General features: G+C 43.9%; 1 protein-coding gene across 1 annotated transcript in view; it reads right to left on the reverse strand.

Moving 5' to 3' along the window:
- The window catches only part of LOC110000413 (matrix metalloproteinase-16), a 37,414-nt gene extending 17,874 nt beyond the window's left edge, over nt 1-19,540 (reverse strand). Inside the window, 5 exon segments of the mRNA XM_020655680.3 lie at nt 4,405-4,709; nt 5,712-5,834; nt 6,286-6,300; nt 6,893-7,041; nt 19,093-19,540. Of these exon segments, the coding sequence (XP_020511336.1) occupies nt 4,405-4,709; nt 5,712-5,834; nt 6,286-6,300; nt 6,893-7,041; nt 19,093-19,221 (721 nt within the window). The 5' untranslated portion in view covers nt 19,222-19,540.
- Between the last annotated feature and the right edge of the window lie 328 nt (nt 19,541-19,868).

Consider the following 19,868-nt stretch of genomic DNA (forward strand, 5'->3'; position numbering starts at 1 on the left):
GTAAACCAGGACGTCCTTCTGGACGTGCGACCACAAACACTGAGCCAGTTTGTACGCTTGACTGATGATCAGCTGAAAGATATACAGAGACAATATGAGGAGGAGGAGGAGGAGGAGGAGGCGATGATGCAGAAAGTCAAGAATGAGAGAAAGAAAGAGAGGTAACATGAGGGGAAAGTTTACACCGGGTAAGGAGGAGGAGGGAGACGAGGTGAGAGGAAACAGATTGGGAGGGAGAAACAGAGGAGGAGGAGGTGAAGATTGAAGAGGAGGAGATAATTTGAAGGTGAGGAAAGATGGGAGGGGAGACGAGGAAAAGGTGGGAGACGAGGAAACAATACAACTCAGACTGCAGGCCATACACACTAAGCAGCAGACGTCTGCAGGCCGTAAACGCTAAGCAGCAGACGTCTGCAGGCCGTACACGCTGAACTGCTGCTGACGTCTGCAGGTCGTACACGCTAAGCAGCAGACGTCTGCAGGCCGTAAACGCTGAACTGCTGCTGACATCTGCAGGCCGTACACGCTAAGCAGCAGACGTCTGCAGGCCGTACACGCTGAACTGCTGCTGACGTCTGCAGGTCGTACACGCTAAGCAGCAGACGTCTGCAGGCCGTAAACGCTGAACTGCTGCTGACATCTGCAGGCCGTACACGCTAAGCAGCAGACGTCTGCAGGCCGTAAACGCTAAGCAGCAGACGTCTGCAGGTTGTACACGCTAAGCAGCAGACGTCGGCAGGCCGTAAATGCTGAACTGCTGCTGGCGTCTGCAGGCCATACATGCTGAGCAGCAGACGTGTGTAGGCCGTGCACGCTAAGCAGCAGACACGCTAAGCAGAAGACGTCTGCAAGCCATACACGCTAAGCAGCAGACGTCTGCAAGCCATACACGCTGAATGTCTGTAGGCCGTACACGCTAAATGCGGAACTGCTGCTGACGTCTGCAGGCCATACACGCTGAGCAGCATACACGCTAAGCAGAAGACATCTGCAGGCCGTGCACGCTGAACTGTAGACGTCTGCAAGCCTTGTACGCTAAGCAGCAGACGTCTGCAGGCCATACACGCTGAGCAGCAGACGTGTGCAGGCCGTACATGCTAAGCAGCAGACACGCTAAGCAGAAGACGTCTGCAGGCTGTGCACGGTGAACTGCAGACCTGTGCGAGCCATACACGCTAAGCAGCAGACGTCTGCAGGCTGCTTTAACAGCCCTCACATTTTTATAATCCCTCTCTATGTTTTATGAAGGATCAATGTTTTCTGTCTGTCTGTCCACAAGATGTCAACGTGAACAAAATAAAGTCTGAAAAGTGAACAACAAACATCTGACTGCACAGAGGCACACGTTGTTTAAGTGACCCACGCTCTGTAGGAACACAGCTCTCACTGTTAGCCGTTAGCTTGTTTTTGTTTTCCACTCTGAGTCTGAGCCAACATGAATCACTCCGTTGTTCTCCATGCTTCAGCTCTGTGAGAGTAGGAGCTGAACCTGAACCTCTCACAGAAACACTGGTGAGCAGTGAGGAAATACTTAAGAGATGTGAACTGTTAGGATAACATTCCTGAAATATCTGTCAAAGTGTTTGTGAAGTCTTAGACTCAGGTGACCTTCAAAACATGAGCGATCACTACAGAACGTCTTCTAAGCACGCTGCCTGTGTGTAGATTTATACTGAAGAGGAACTTTGACTGTTTTCATGATGTTTAAAGCACATCTCATTATTTCAGAGTTTGTATAATTCTGCCTCTAAAACATGGTTCTCTGAATGAAAGCGTCTCATTAGATATTAATTTCAAATCTTCAAATTAAAAAGAGAGCAGGGTTTTTACTTAAGCACTTATGGACCTCCATAACAGAAATTGATATAAAAATACAGCAAAGCAATCTTCTATTATAAAACAAACATTAAATTCAAACATGTTCATAATCCTCCAGACGACTTTCTGTTTTCATTAACGCCTCTGAAGACAGGTGAGGCCACGCCTCCACCAGAACAATCTTTTAAAAACCTCTGTAAAGAGCTCTGTGTTCAGACAACGTTTTATTAACAAACTCTGTGCACATCCACAGAAACAAACACTCTGTAGTACACAAGCCATACCAGTAGTTGGCGCTATGTCTTTGTAATGAAACAAAACGCCCATGCTCACATCCTCTTTCCTCTACAGAGCGGCGAGGTGTAAACATATGACTAACACATGAACGTGTGGACGGACGATGACGTGGTTGTTACTCCGTGTGACCTTGAACTACAAAGAGAGAACATTTAGAAGAAACGTCAACTGAGAGACATGACAGACGACATTTACACAAACAGAACGCAGGAGTCGGCCATTGTTGTTGTAGTCCATCTACTCACTCACAGCTAGGACTGGAGGCGTACTGAGCATGTGCGTAAAGTCTCTGTTTTCAGAGTAGGGGGCGTTTGTCCAGTTTACTGGGCGAGGTAGATGCTTGGATGACTCTCTGCTCTGTTAGTCAGGATCTGTGTTTGATTGTGTCTGTCTGTAACGTTGATAACGCGGCGGACTCTGTTCTTCAACAGGTTCTCAACCTCAGTCACATTCTTTTTGGTCAAATAAAATCAATCAATTAGCATTGTTAGCCTCAGTGCTAAAGTCCACACACACACACACACACACACACACACACACACACACACACACACACACACACACACAAGAACAGAGAGATGATCTAGTTTTTACACACACACTCTTCAGTGAACACACACTCATGATCTGTTTACTCTGTGAGCTGAGGATTATGGGTACGAGGTAATGAGACCATCTGACTGACTGGTGGGAGGCCAGAGTCCCCCCAGGTGCACTCTGTGTGTATGTGTGTTCTTTGGAGTGTGTGTGTGAGTGTGCTTCAAAATGTACGTGTTTGTATGTATGTATGCTTCAGAGTGTGTGTGTGGGCGGAAGAGAATGCTGCGCCCACGTGGAGGTGGATGCTGCTGTCAGCTGGCGGTGGTTTATTTGTGGAGTCAGCCTGGTGAGCAGAACAACGCTGATACCTCAGTGCTCCCTCTCTTTCTCTATTTGTCCCCCTCTCATTCTGACTCTGACTCTCTCATTCTGATTCTCTGATTCGGACTCTCTGATTCGGACTCTCTGACTCTGATTCTCTGACTCTGATTCTCTGACTCTGATTCTGACTCTCTCATTCTCTGACTCTCTGATTCTCTCATTCTGACTCTCTGGTTCTGACTCTCGCTCTAATAAGAATTAGTCACTGATCTCCTTGATCCGGCTGCAGCTGAAAAGTGTGCTGTGTTTTACAACTTGTTGTGGTATGATACCTGCACGTGCCCATTTTATCTCTGATTGCTCGACCACAGCTGAAGTGAATAAATTGAAGTCGCCTTTGACCTTCGGTTGACTTTAGATAAGCACAAAAAATAAATATTTCCTACATAAACCATCTTTTTCTGACAGAACAATCAAATGAATGCCAGTTACATTTTGAATTCATTTTAATGCGTTCTGAAAAAATTAACAAAATATGAAGTCCAGTAAAGCATGATGGGATATGTGGGCCATACCACCCCCCGCTACAAGGACCAATCACAGATGAGCAGCGGAGGTTCTGAGTGGTGTGTTCATGTTGTAAAGAAGAACACATTCCTGCTTAATGAAGTGAATACACTGTCAGTCCCGTCGCCAAAGTCACTCTTATATAACCGTGCTGCTCACGCTTATCAAACAGACATCAGTGAAAAAGGAGGGAGCTAATATCCAGCCGGCTAGTGTCTGGAGCTGAAGAAAGGTATGGTTAGTGTTCTCTATGACGCTCAGGTACTGATGTCACACTGTTTAACTGTTTTTGATGTTTTTATTGTCAGATGGCTGAGGGGGGGAGATGTAAGGTGCAGGAGCTTTTTTGATACTTTTCATTGAAGTTAAATATTTATTCTTAAATAGTTTGTTAGAGTGTTTCAGTGCACTGTGTCCAATGAAGGCTTTAAGGTTTAACTCAGAGAGTGTTTATCTATTCATCTCTAAAGATGGAGGATAGATCATCACAGCCTGCTCTGACTCTACTCTCCTCCCTGATTGATTCTCACAGCTGATCGTCCATCATTGTTTTTGGTCAAATAAAATCAATCAATTAGCATTGTTAGCCTCAGTGCTAAAGTCCACACACACACGCACGCACGCACGCACGCACGCACGCACGCACGCACGCACGCACGCACGCACGCACGCACGCACGCACGCACGCACGCACGCACGCACGCACGTAGCCCCGCCCCTCACATGTGGCCCTGCTTATTAGATGTAGCCTCGCCCGTGTTGTACTTTGTGATACAATGTCTTTATGATGGCGTGCGCTGCAGTCAGAACAATAAACACGTTTAAATTATTCTCATAAAAAAGAAAAGAAGCGCTGCTCACCGTCATGGTTCGGGTTTCCGAGTGTCCACGGCTCGTCTGAGTCAAAGTGTGTGTCTCCTCCAATCCCTGGTCCTGGGAAGTAGGCGTGGGCCAGGAAGCCTCCCTCGCCATCAAACGGCGAGCTGTCACCATGGAAACCTGAGGCGAATATGATGGTTATGTCCACGTCTTTTTTTGTCCTCTCCAGCTCGCTGTACGGCAACGCCTCGAAACGCAGCGGTGTCACATTCTGCCAAACGTCAAATGCTCGTCTGATGGCGTCGTGTGTCTCCTCCGCCCCGACTTTAGGCGTCACATTTTTTATGCTGCAGAGAGACAGAGGGGGAGGAGTCAGATGTTATTTATACTGCAGAGAGACAGAGGGGGAGGAGTCAGATGTTATTTATACTGCAGAGAGACAGAGGGGGAGGAGTCAGATGTTATGCTGCAGAAAGACATAGGGGGAGGAGTCAGATGTTATTTATGCTGCAGAGAGACAGAGGTCACATGTTATTTATGCTGCATCACATAGGGGGAGGAGTCAGATGTTATTTATACTGCAGAGAGACAGAGGGGGAGGAGTCAGATGTTATCCTGCAGAAAGACATAGGGGAGGAGTCAGATGTTATTTATGCTGCAGAGAGACAGAGGTCACATGTTATTTATGCTGCATCACATAGGGGGAGGAGTCAGATGTTATTTATACTGCAGAGAGACAGAGGGGGAGGAGTCAGATGTTATTTATGCTGCAGAGAGACAGAGGGGACAATCTAACTCGTCTGGTGTCTTTAGCTGCAGCAGACAGTCACGTGTTTGAGCAGATTCAGACCTGATGTGAGCTCATAAACAAACAGAGAGTGAAGAAGACGAGGAGTTCATTCAGGCAGAAATGATTCTAAACACTTTCATGAACATTCATAAAATATGAGTGCTATTTTTGAACAGCATTTTTATATGAATGAGCCAAGATGTGAAGAAAAGACCCAAACAGAGGTGATTTACACCATCCAACACACACTCATCTTTCCTACTCTTTCCTCCTCGTCTCTCCTCCTCACTCCTCTTAGCTCCTCCTCTCTCCCCTCCTCCTCTCGTCTGTCTCCTCTCTCCTTCCTCCTCGTCTCTCCCCTCCCTTCTCTCAGCTCCTCCTCTCTCCTCCTCCACCTCCTCTCTCCTCCTCCTCTCGTCTATCTCCTCTCTCTTCCTACTCTCTCCTCCTCCTCCTCCTCCTCCTCTCTCCTCCTCCTCTTGTACAGACGTTGTGATTGTTATTGTGCGGCTAAAAAAGCCAACATGTCTGGAATGTTTTTGTGATACAACAGACTCACCTGTATGTGATGTGTTTGTGCTGCCACCTTTGTCCAGTCAGAGCGTACCGTCGTTTCCTCACGTTGAACCTCGACGATCCTCCTATCAGGTCAGGGACTCCACACCTGGGCCTCTTCATCCACCTGAGGGGCGGAGCCGAGGAGGACACAGGTGAGCTTGTATTAGCAGCATTCATAAAGTGATGAAGAACAATGAATGTGTAGTCTTCATGGACAGAGTTCTCTGCTCACAGATTGGTCATTAACGAGTGTGTCTGATTGGTTAACAAGGACAGAACGTTTTATAAACTGTTGAAGAAGAACTTTCTCTCTTCAGCCCTGTGGACGGGCAAGGACATTCATCATTGTTAAACGTGGAAGCTGACTGTGTTCCTGAGGAGCCGAATGCTGAGATCATATAATTTACTACAGACAGATTCATAATGAGAGTCAGGAGGACTGCTGCTCTGGTCTCAGGTACCTGACTTAAAGAGTACAGACTTTGTGACACCTGAACGCTCTACAGGTAGGGTTCCGTGAACATGTGTCTCCTAGTGTAAAATCAAAGTCATTCACAGACAGACAGCTGCCTTACCTTATCGTGTTGTCACTGCGTCACAGCGCAGCAGAGGGGACAGAGAGACAGACAGGTGTTACTGACACCTGTGATCATCACACAGACAGCAGAGACATCAGGCTGTGTGTAGATCTGAGGTGTCAGTGTGACAGGTAACAGGTAAGAGAGAAAACAGGTAACAAGAAATAGAGAGAACAGGTACAGGTAACATAGAGAGAACAGGTACAGAGTACCTCTACAGAGTTACCTATAGAAGTGTGTTATGACTCTGTGTTACCTGTAGAGGTGTATTGTGACTCTGTGTTACCTGTAGAGGTGTGTCGTGACTCTGTGTTACCTGTACAGGTGTGTTATGACTCTGTTACCTGTACAGGTGTGTTATGACTCTGTTACATGTAGAGGTGTATTGTGACTCTGTGTTACCTGTACAGGTGTGTCATGACTCTGTGTTACCTGTAGAGGTGTGTTATGACTATGTGTTACCTGTACAGGTGTATTATGACTCTGTGTCACCTGTACAGGTGTGTTATGACTCTGTTACCTGTAGAGGTTTAATGTGACTGTGTGTTAGCTGTAGAGGTGTGTTATGACTCTGTGTTACCTGAACAGGTGTGTTGTGACTCACTCTATTGTGTTCCTGTCCAGGTGCCCTGTCACATTGAGGCCGTAGCGGCGCTGCATGGCAGCGATAGCAGACTGCATGACCTGAGCAGAACGCAGCACAGACATCCGAGGGTCTGCAGAAGGCAGGTAACCGTACCTCTGCAGCCACGCCTGGAGGGACATAGGAAGGGAGGAGGAGGCAACACGTGAGATAATACAGGTGAGAGGGGATAATGTCTGGAAAAAAAGGTAATACACAAAGAGACATGTTTACAGTTGAGATGCAGCGGTCAGATCCTGACCGACTCAAATAGCTAGCTCAGGTATCTGTGCATGAGGAATTGATCTATGCAGTTTAGTTCTATGTCATTGTGTGTTTACATCACGCACCTGCGTAGACTAAGTAACTGTCAGCAGAGTGCTGGTAGGCCTGGAGGAACCAATGTAGCATGGAGGGGGCTAACAACAAAGGCTAAGCAGTTTGGAATTATTTTTAAACCAACAATTTCCTGTAATATCTGCAATGCTCATGTTTACAAACAAAGTAGTTAACTTTGTCCACTGCATTGCAAAGACACAAGAAACTTCCCAGTTATGGTTTGAAGAGACCAAACACTTTCGACCAGGTACAGAGCTCAACCTGGACGTCTACAAAAACATATCATGACATTTATCAGCAGTGTTAAAATCCCTGTAAAGTAAAATCAGCAATACCTCTTCAAGCACGCTACATATGTTGCAAGAAGACAGCTTTAAACATGTGCAAAGAGTGAGAAATATGTTTGAATGATTTACGGTTTTCTCAAGTTTCAGTTCTAGGTTTTAATGGGCAGAGCTAAATCGGGGCCTATCTACGTAGATTGGCCCTTCATCTCAACGTTCCATGCTAAAAACAATGAGTGCTGTAGCATCTTCTAGCTAGCTATGCCATCGGCAGCAAGTGTATCTTCCCTGGATGTCAGGGACAGCTCGGTCTGTTTGTTCAAATTCCCCGGATGAAGAGATGAAGAACAGGTGGATTAACTTTGTGAAGAGGTACCACGATGGAGAGCTATTGTTCACTAATATCACCCGCCTCTGCAGTGCCCACGTTTTTTGGTTAACCGCCTTTGGCTGTTTAGTGGGGCCGAAACATCTGTCTCCCCCACTGACCGTCACATGCCCGCCTCGGAGACACCTGGCTCCTTCACGGACAGTGGATGCCTGCATGTCAGTGTAAGTTGCCCTTTTTTGCTGTATGTTAATAGTTAATCTATATCAAAGTTTTTGTTGGCAAGTGAACTAATATAACGTGATTTTATTGTGTAGCCTAGCATGACTTTCATATCTAAGGTGGTCAAGTTTATGATTATTAGGTGAAGGGATGCCTCCCATTTTTTGGTTGGGAGAGAGAGAGGGAATGTGTAGTGTAAGATTAAAGTTAGCATCCAGCTCTAATCAAATATGACAGATGTGTGTAAGATAATAATAATCGGTCATATCAACGGGTAATGTTATTTTGGAGGAAAATAAATGACCGCGCTGCAACAGCCAGGGTTTTTCTAAATCTCCGCTAGTAGCATGGCTATTGTTGTTGTTGTAAATGATGCCTTCTTTGTCTAAATAACCAGACGGAGACGGCTTGAAACGGCACGTCTGCGACCGCCACCACACCAGTCCCTGACCGCCTTTGCGCAGTTCTCTGACCGAGTACTGCACGTTATTTTACTGCAGTTTAGAGATTATTATACGTGTCAGTATTTTTCATTAGCAAGCAAATTAAACTATTATCTGTTTTCACATAGTCTCCTCCAACAACAAGAGACGGGGTGCCAGTGAGACAACACACAGAAAGTCACCAGAGAGGACAGACCTCTCTGTGGGCAAGAGGACAGTGGCCACACAATTGTCTTGGAGAACACTAGGCAACAGAAAAACTACAGTTATGTTGAGATATAAAGGTCTTATTTGCTCTTTGTGAATGTCTATGACTTTAAGGCAAACTTTCTAGATATGCACTATATGTACATCAAAGAAAACACTGCTTAAATTATATTCTTCAAAGATTTGAATGAGTACAACACAGGAAGAAATTATCTGTAATATTCATCATGTTGAGTCTGACACAGTTATTTTATAAGCCCCCTGCTGATGTTACTGCTGTGGTAAAAACGTAAAAATTGTGACTGAATGAATACAGTATTTTACACATTTTACTGACATACAGTTTACTAATGTTTTCATGCAAGAGAGAAGACCATACGGGCTGTACAAAATCTTGCAACATTGATGGTCAAAGTGCTTCTAAAAATGTTAAGATTTATTTTCTAACTACATAGCTGTAACTCTGTATACAATGCACAGAAACAATTGTACTATTATTTGCACATGTATTCTCCAGGTAGCCAACAGGAGCGTTGCTGTGGGAAGCACAGTATCCCAAGTTCTCCCGCTCTTCTCATCTACTCCACTCAAGCGAAAAACTGCACCACCTGACAGCCCACCTACAAAACGCCCTCTTGGCGTTTCCGTCACAACAGTTCCAACTTTGCAAATCCTGATGACACCACCTACCTCCCCAGTATTTTTGAACTTGTTGACACCACCACTGAACAGTTAGTTCACTTTGTTTGTTAGATATTTGTAGATATTGGAAAAAAGAACTAATGGGTTAATTTATTCCTCGTCATTTTTTAATTTGCCTGTCATGACTGAAATTTCTCTGCCATGTAATTGAAGTATGAACAGACAGAGCCAAGGCAGTGCAGGACATGCTGAAGTACTTGGTGTATGAGGACTGCCTCCTGGAGCTTTTTAAAATCTGCCCCACCTGCTCCAGACTCTGTGAAGTTGACACGTTTGTTAAAGGAACATTCCTCTCTGTAACCCAGAAGTGCCTCTACACGTGTCTCTTCCTCAAGAGTCCACAGCCCTGATAACACCTGCTGAGAGTGAGAGGAGGGGAGAGGACACCAACTAGAGAACCCAGAACTATGAGGAACGGAGGAAGCCAAGTTAGTAACATACATGTGTGGGAATGGATTTGTACAGAAAGAGAGGGAATGGAGGAACGTATTCAAAGTTTATTAAATAACTTTATATAAAACACATGTCCAAACATAACAATAAATTAACTTGGAAATAATTTAAATTGGAGGCCTAAAACCGGTGTACTCTTCCTCTTCATCAGGGTACTCCTAGTGGATACAGACAACAACGCAGGAAGGTATCACTACCCGGTTGTGTTTTCCCAGGTATCCCCAGCACCAGAAAACGAAGGATGCCAGGTAGCGAGCATGCCTATAATGACAATCGTAAAAAAGTAATGTGATTATATATTCTTCAAGATTTATTTTGGTCTAAGTGGTCTTATAGTCTTGTTTTCTAATTTTCTCTGTCTTACACAGCACATCGTGATCCCTATAAGATGAAAGATGGATCAACCTGCAGCGTGTCTGAAATCTATTTGGCTGTATGGATTGGCCTGGACATCTGTTTTTTTTCTTTGTTTGCTTTAAGTTACATTAATTATCCACAACCATACATGTTTAGTTTTGACTAATAATCCAGTTGTAGTGAAGCGTTATCACAAAATGTTAAAGTCAAATGATTTTAATACATGATGTGTGGATATTATCAGGTCTAAATTAAGCATCAGCATCAGCTGGACTTCATTTTTAACATGAGTGGAGCTGTAGCTCGGGATGATGAGATGTCATACTGGGGGGGGGGACACCACTTTTTTCTGATTTATTTGGCCTAGGTGGATGACTGCTCTCTACTGAGTATATTCTCTAGTCATTTTTGGATGTTCACTAACTTGTGTTTGTACTGTCTAGAACTTTTGTTAATGTAAAACATTATTTTTGATTATTTACATTTGTCTGTAGGCACCACATGAGTGCAGGCTTTTTATTTATAGCTCAGAGACACTTTACATTCTAATTGTTTGGCTGTGCATTGATCCTGACAATACCAAACCTGAGTTAAACTAACACTAAACCAATTCTGTATTTCCTAAAGCTCTAAAACTTTAAGAAATGCATTCAATTTGACTAACATAACTGTTATTTTGACATTCCTAAATAAAAATGTTTTTTTCAGACTTACACAGCTCTCTCTTTCATCTCCAGTGGTCCATGGTCTGTCTGATAAATATTCAGAGCATTCTGCAGGGAGTAGGGGTTCAGGCAGACAGGCTCAAGGCCTGGATGAAGAGTCATGCAGTGTGGCTCCTCTGGAGGCTCCAGACATTTATTCTGAACCTGTTGGAGTATGTGTTAGGTGTTTCAGTTCTGACGGTCCAGTATTCATCTTGTGTATTCATATTTTGAATGATCATTTTGTATAGGGAAACTATATATAAATTTTCTTTACATACGGCATTAAGCTGCTTGCAGCACACACTTTCCATCTCTGTGGGCATCATCCTGCACTCTCCACAGGTGCACCTGTTCAAATATGGTTTAATTAACAGTGACTAAGATATCGGAAATATTATGTGTTAAACTACATTTATCTCAATACTACTGAGTATATCCTGTTGCGTAGCTTTTGTGTTGTAATTATGAAAATCAGCGGTTCACACATCAAGCTTGAGGACCTGCAGGTACAGTATGTAGATAAAACTGACAATAGAATTTTTAGCTAGGTGATATTGATAACAGTGGGGTTATTTTACCTTTATTGTGTACAGAAGGCTGTAAATGGAGCACTAGTTTTCCCTTATTATTGATCACAAAAATGTTAAACTTGACCAAATAGTAATAAAAATCAAAGGCAATTATAGTGTGAGGATGGCTGCCTGGTTAATAAATAAATGCAAAGCAAAAAGTGGTAAAGTTACATATTTTTTTTTGTAGTGGTTAGCTAAACTTATTTCATTTGGCTAGCTATGCTATTGAGAAACAGGCTTCCATTACACATTGATAGACTAAACCAAAATGATGGAGAAAAAAGAATACCATTCTGTGACAGACAGGTCTGTTAGAGGAGCTGAGGCCTCCATAGTCAGGTCATTTACATTTTTGACAGTTAAGAAGGGAACGTCTCTCCGCGAGTGGACGTGGCTTCGGCACATTCCATGGACACGCCCACAGCCTCCCAGAGGAGAGAGAACAGCTACATTTTTCATGATTTTGAAGCTTAATTTTATAAACTTATAGGTTTTTTTCATTGCTGAAATTTGGCCTGGTGGTTAATAATACATTCTTCCTTTGTATAAATTTTTTTTTTTTTTTTGGTTTACAGGGACTTTAACTCTTCACCATGTAAAAGCAGTCTCTCTATACCTCTAATAAACAAAAAATCAAAGCTGATAAAATATAGTTTGTTTGAACTTCTTTAATCTTCTGACAGTTTGTATGACCTTGAATGAGCTCTCCATCCTCTGTGTCCTTTGACGAGCAGTCCATCATCACTGTCTCTGGACCACTTCAATCATCCACATCCATAATAACATCCATGTCCCCCAACCTACTCTCTAACATCCACACCCTCAAATCAGATCCACAGCATCCATGTCCCCCAACCTACAATCCTTTATCCACACCCTCAAATCAGATCCACAGCATCCCTGTCCCCCAACCTACAATCCTTATCCGCACCCTCAGATCAGATCCACAGCATCCCTTTCCCCCAACCTACAATCCTTCATCCACACCCTCAAATCAGATCCACAGCATCCCTGTCCCCCAACCTACAATCCTTCATCCACAGCCTCAAATCAGTACCACAGCATCACTGTCCCCCAACCTGCAATCCTTCATCCACACCCTCAAATCAGTACCACAGCATCACTGTCCCCCAACTGTCAAAACACTTGGGCACTGCAGAAGCGGGTGATATTAGTGACCACTAGCTCTCCATCGAGGTACCTCTTCACTAAGTTAATCCGTCTGTGTCCTTATTCCACACCTTAATTTTCCATGACATCACACCAAATCAACAATCCATGTCTCTGGACCAATACGGCCACATTGTAGAACCACATCTCCAGCATCCTCAGACGACCTCTCTGTGTCCTCAGACCACCCCTCTGTTGCCTCAGACCACCTCTCTTTCTCTCTCCATAATAATAATAACTTTATTTATATAGCACCTTTTAAAAACACAGGTTTACAAAGTGATTTGACAAACATCAAAAACAAGAACAAAGCAAACTAAACTAAACACATAAGAACATAAACAACAGCAAGAACATAACAAATGCAAAATACTAAAAATAATTAAATACAATTCAACAGAAAAGAACCCAAAGTTCACGATACCCAACAGACATAACCCGACCATCACAAGAACCATCATAAGAACCCAGGCAAAACAAGAACCCAACAACACGAGCTGAGACCAAGAGGACCAAAGATTTAAAAAGATGTAAGAAAGTAAAAGAGCTAAAAGCAAAATAAAAAGATAACAGCAATAAGAAGGTAAGAGCAGTAAAAGAAATAGAAACAAGTGGTTAAAGGATCAAAAAAACAAAAACTATAATATTAATAAAAATAAAAAGTAAATATAAATATAAAACATAAATAGACAAAGTAGGTAAGATAAGAAATTACCAAGTTAAAACATAAGGAGTTAAGATAAGAGCATAAATACGAGATAAGAGCATAAATAAAGAGCATAAATAAAAGGACAGTAAGAAGTAAAAGAAGATAAAAATAGTAAAACCAGTAAGAAAAGAAATTAAGAAGACGACATCACATAAAGCAAGCAAGTCTATAAAAGTACGTTTTAAAAAAGGATTTAAAAGAATTGAGGGAATCTGCCAGTCTTATCTCCTCAGGGAGGTCATTCCAAAGTCGAGGGGCCCTGACTGAAAAGGCCCGGTCCCCACCTGAGGATCTAAGACTGCGGGCTAATATGGTGTCAGTAGCTCTGTTAGCTTGGAGCCAGCCCTGTCCGTGCTTTAAAAGTAAAGTAATGAGTAAAATCTTAAAATCGATTCTAAAACTTACAGGAAGCCAATGTAATGAAGCTAAAATTGGAGTGATGTGATGTCGTCTGTTACAACCAGTAAGAAGCCTAGCTACTGCATTTTGGACTAGCTGGAGGTGAGACAGTGACTTATTTGTGATTCCGGAAAAAAGGGAGTTACAGTAGTCAAGTCGGGAGAAAATGATAGGGGTGGAGGATCTTTTCAAGGTCTGGTTGGGTTAGTATTGTTTTAATTTTGGAAATGGTGCGTAGATGGAAGAACTATGATCAGACAACTGTTTTAATGTGGGATTCAAAGGTGAGATTGCAATCAAATGTTATTCCTAGATTTCTGGCGGAGGAAGGTATATCTGTGTGTCATCTGCATAGCAGTGAAAGGAGACTTTGTGGCGTTCAATTATTTGGCCAAAAGGCAGCATATAAATGGAGAATAAAATGGGACCTAAAACTAAACCTTGCGGTACACCACAGGTAATGTTAGAGGTAGAGGAGGAGTAGTTACCGATGGTGACCGCAAAGGTTCTTTCTAAAAGATATGTCCTCAGACCACCTCTTCATGTCCTCAGACCACCTCTCCATGTCCTCAGACCACCCCTCTGTTTCCTCAGACCACCTCTCCATGTCCTCAGACCACCACCACTGTGTGAGCTAGGACCACCTCTCCATGTCCTTAGAACACCTCTCAGCCATCTACCTGCAGAACTACCTTTCCACAACCCTCTCAGGTGCTTCCTGAGAAGCAGACGGTGGTTTAATTGGTTGCAGCCTCCTTCAAAAGGCCAGCCTGTAGGACGGTGAATCACTCACTATTATTGATGAGAAGAGGCTGTTGCCATGGCAACGCTTACATGACATGCTGATGTTACTTTTTGAGGCTGAACAGCTGATGGGGTCACCTCAGGTTACATGAGCATCACTGTACATGAGAGCTTAAGTCAAAAGAGAGGATACACTTTAACTGCTATAATTACCATAAAGTCTAAAATGTATTAATGTTTATTAGAATGATTAATTTTGTATCATATTTTCTTATTACTGCTAATAAAACACACAAGCTCCAGGTTTCTGTCTGTTCAACATGAGTCTGGTTCTGCTCCAGGTTTCTGTCTGTTCATCATGATTCTGGTTCTGCTCCAGGTTTCTGTCTGTTCAACATGACTCTGGTTCTGTTCCAGGTTTCTGTCTGTTCAACATGAGTCTGGTTCTGCTCCAGGTTTCTGTCTGTTCATCATGAGTCTGGTTCTGTTCCAGGTTTCTGTCTGTTCAACATGAGTCTGGTTCTGATCCAGGTTTCTATCTGTTCAACATGATTCTGGTTCTGCTCCAGGTTTCTGTCTGTTCAACATGAGTATGGTTCTGATCCAGGTTTCTGTCTGTTCATCATGAGTCTGGTTCTGTACCAGGTTTCTGTCTGTTCAACATGAGTCTGGTTCTGCTCCAGGTTTCTGTCTGTTCATCATGAGTCTGGTTCTGCTCCAGGTTTTTGTCTGTTCAACATGAGTCTGGTTCTGTTCCAGGTTTCTGTCTGTTCAACATGAGTCTGGTTCTGCTCCAGGTTTCTGTCTGTTCATCATGAGTCTGGTTCTGTTCCAGGTTTCTGTCTGTTCAACATGAGTCTGGTTCTGATCCAGGTTTCTGTCTGTTCAACATGATTCTGGTTCTGCTCCAGGTTTCTGTCTGTTCATCATGAGTCTGGTTCTGCTCCAGGTTTCTGTCTGTTCAACATGATTCTGGTTCTGATCCAGGTTTCTGTCTGTTCTGTCTGACATAAAAAAGCCCCCATGTTGAGTCGTCCCTAGTGGATAGTTCCTCTTCAAAAAGTCCCCAGAACAGGGGCAGAGCCCTAATGATGCATTCTCCTTCTACAATCAAAGAGCTGACACCACTAGAGTCCTTAATGGCTGCAAGCAGCTGTATGTAACAAACCTTCTGAGAGGTGAGAGACTGAAAGGACGCTAGCCATGCTTCATCAAAAACAGTCTGAGAATTACATCGTCCGTCCCCCCCGACAGGGATAGTCTACCCCCCCCCCCCCTTTTAAGTTTCACAATCAGACCGACTTGTTCTGACTAAACATTTCAATGAAGGAAAACTGTGCATTACTCAGGGGTTACTGAGGCTACAAAACCCTGTCATGAAGAGCACAAAACACTTGTACTGTCTCTTTAAATTTATATCAGGTGCATCATGGGAACATGATCGCTTCACCTGGATGAACGGCTGCCTCTGACCCACCTCCATTATTCATCATAAACACTGAACCACAGGTGAGTCTGCAGGGTCACCACAGGTGAGTCTGCAGAGTCACCACAGCAACCAAGGCCATCCTGGCTCAGACACACACACAGCAGCCAACATCGTTTGTGTGTGTATGTGTGTGTGTGTCCCTGACCTTTGGAGAGTTGCAGGTGTGTAGTGACCCTGAGTCCCCCCACCAATCAGTGCGCTGCTGCATGCAGAGAGACAAGTCTCTCTTGTCTCTGCTGGATCAAACTGGAAACTTTGTACATTTTCAAATTGACCTGATTTGAATGAAAGTTTGAACCTCGAATAAAGTGAGAGCCCTAACACACACACACACGTCTCTGAGTGTCACAGCTTGATGTCAGTGTGTGTGTGTGTGTGTGTGTGTGTGTGTGTGTGTGTGTGTGTGTGTGTGTGTGTGTGTGTGTGTGTGTGTGTGTGTGTGTGTGTGTGTGTGTGTCATGTAGTTGAAGTGTTGTTGTTTGTTTGTGTAGGATCGGATGACACTGACACAGAAACCCTGCTGCCTCAGAAATCTGCTCTCTGAACACACCGCCAACTGACGTCAGGACCACTGTGTGTGTGTGTGTATTCCATATGATTACTTAGTGTAAATGGAGAGAAAAACGACATGAAAACGAGTGGACACACACACAGACACACACTGCTCTGGTCTCTGGGAACAAGGACTCATTATGATCAGAGGGGTTCTCACACAGGTGAGATCAGAGTGTTTGTTATCAGATTACCTGTCCAGGTAGAGCTGACCTTTAATAGGAAGATGACCTGAGGTCACAATCTGTCCAATAATGTGAGACACACTCTGACATCACCTGCTGACACAGGTACGTCTGTACACCAGCTGACACAGCTTCCATCATCTGATTGGCTGATGAGACAGGACATGATGACTGATCAATGAGTGTAACTATGGCGACGCTCATCACCCTGTGATGCTGTGGTTGTTGTTGCTGTTGTGTTTGTTGTTGTTGTGTTTGTTGTTGTTTTTGTGTTGTTTGTTTTTGTTGTCGTGTTTGTTGCTGTGTTGTTTGTTGTTGTTGTTGTTGTGTTTGTTGATGTTGTCGTGTTTGTTGTCATGGTTGTTGTTGTGTTTGTAGTTGTGTTGTTGTTGTGTTTGTTGCTGTTGTCGTGTTTGTTGTCATGGTTGTTGTTGTGTTTGTAGTTGTGTTGTTGTTGTGTTTGTTGCTGTTGTCGTGTTTGTTGTTGTGTTGTCGTTTTTGTTGTCATGTTGTTTGTTGTTGTCGTGTTGTTTGTTGCTGTTGTGATTGTAGTTGTGTTGTTTGTTGTTGTTCTCTGGGACCACAAAGTATTCTATGTATTCACAGTTGTTGATTTTAAAGGAGCAATATGTAACTCTGACCCCTAGTGTTTAAAATGGGTACTGCAGTCCAAATTTAAAACATTGTAGAGAGCTGTCTCAAGAACTGCTGTCAATGTTGTGCTTTGCCTCTGGTCACTTCCTGTCAGCACCTGCGTGTCCAATCAGACTCAAAGCTGATCGTTTGCTCTTACTGACATTGTTCCCTTTTTTCTAGATCCTTGCTTGTGTTGTACTTACTCTCTGATGTACGTCACTTTGGATAAAAGCGTCTGCTAAGTGAATTGTAGAATTGTAGATAGTGCTGCTCAAAGATGACCTGCTAGACCTGCTGTCCCCCCCCCCCACCTCTCTAGAGTCGATGCTCACAAAAGGTTGCCAAGTGGTGGACTCAGTGTTTATCCAGCTCTGCATGGGTCTGTAAACCTTTCTGTGTTCTAACCTCTCCATTTCTCAAAAGCATCTCCAATATTGATCCTAGTTTGAGCACGTTTCTGCTTGTGGAGCTTATTAGAAACATGCAAAGGCTTTTTAGGTCGGGTACAATCACTTCTATCTGAACCACTTCTCTTGACCGCTTCCATTGCTGAGGACCTGTTGGTTTGACCTGATAACTGCTCTCATATCTGACAAACCGAGGGGCGTCCAAAATGGCCGTGTGGGGGTGTGCCTTAAAACCGCCTACCTTCTCTGGTCCAAATAAATCCAGATCATTCAGGAACCTAATCATGGTGAATCATTAACTCCTAAGAACACACACTAAAGAGGACATATCATCCTCCTTTTCCACCTTTTCAAACAGTCCCCTGTGGTCTAAATGAAACATCTGTGCTGTGCTTTGGTCAAAATATAACATGAATCTAGCACCAAAGGAGGTTTGTGACCCTGTATAAACCAGCTCTCTCAGAACACTCCGTTTTGGTGTGTGTGTCTCTTTAAATGTAATGAGCCCCCCCTGAGTTTTCCCCGTAGACATCACTCCTCTGTAGGGAGAATAAAAATGGTGGACACGTGCACAGGTTTTGTTATACGCTTGGGTGGAGTCCATGGGTGGAGATACCAGGGGAGGTGATTTTTTTTTTTACCAGAATCCCACCGTGACATCACAAGGAGAGCACATTTGAAACAGAGCATTTGTCTCTCTGTTGTAAGACTTATGCAGACCACAAACAAAGGACTGGATGAGTTGATTTCACATTTTGTGGGACACTCAGGTTACCTAAATATATATTCAAAAACACTGAAAAAAAGGACTTTTCAGAATATGTCCCCTTTAATAAATGTGAATATAACCGACCCCTTTTTTACAGACTGAATAAAACCATAATCCTTCTAGGATCCCGACGAGCCTCGAACTAAAGCGTCAGAGTTTACAAACATACATACAGTTTAATTTTTCTCTTTATCAACATTCAGAGTCTTTTGTTTCTCATTCTGAGCCCACAGCTCCAAACTTAACTCCAGAAATCACATTAAATGTTCCAACTAAACCACAAGATGACCGTGTTTCTTTAAACACTGAGGAGGAGGAGGAGGAGGATGGAGCTGCAGCTGCGCTCACAAAGACTCTGTTGTTATGAACACAGTCTGACCCAGGTTAAACCCGGGTTAAACCCTGGTTAAACACGGTAACAACCCACAACAGATCATTATAAAGCCGCTGTGAGCAGACTCCGCTCGGTCTCCTCCGGTGCAGACCGTCGTCGTGCTCCGGTTCTTACCTCCACACTGAACGGTTGCTCCTCTCCGTTAACGGAACATAAGATCCAGAGGAGCAGCTGCAGACAGGCGGTCCGAAGCAAACAGCTGTCCGGGGCCGAGCCTCCTCTACGGGGCCACAACACCACCATCCTGACCCCCCCCTCCGCGGCCCCCGCTCACTGATTCAGTCTCCACCGACTAACGGACACCGGACAGATCCTACACGGTGTCCATGGCACTGTGAGGAGTCTCTCTGAGGAGGAGGAAGAGGAGTAGGAGGAGCGGCTCGTCGGCCTAAGGAGGAGTCGATCCCCGGGAAGAAAGTGTCCGTTAACGGCTCTCAGCAGCCTCCCGGTCCGCGTGTCGGTCCTCCGATACTCCGGCCGTTAGTCACATCCAGCTCGAGTTCTGCAGCGCGCGGCATAGCTGCCCGTTTTCTATCGTGTTTCCCACTAAGTGCGCATGTGCGGACTGGCAAGAGCGCCCCGTCCTTCTTTATGCAAACTGACCAATAAGAGCAGAGACAGACATGGAGGGGGCGGGGCATGTCCCTTAAAAACTGAGTGTTTTTATTTGATTTGAATATACTATAAAATAATCAATAAACAATAATAAACTAAGAAACAACAAACTGACCAATAGGAGCAGAGACAGACAGAGAGGGGGCGGGGCTTGCGCTTTATTTGAATATTCTGTCAAATGAAATAAATATAATGTATAAATAGCCTCACATAAACATTAACCTTTGACCTACAAACAGACCGAGGGAGAGCGAGTCATATGTCATCATGTTGAT

This window comes from Labrus bergylta, chromosome 20 (genome assembly GCF_963930695.1).
Source record: "Labrus bergylta chromosome 20, fLabBer1.1, whole genome shotgun sequence".
Classification (NCBI taxonomy): domain Eukaryota; kingdom Metazoa; phylum Chordata; class Actinopteri; order Labriformes; family Labridae; genus Labrus; species Labrus bergylta.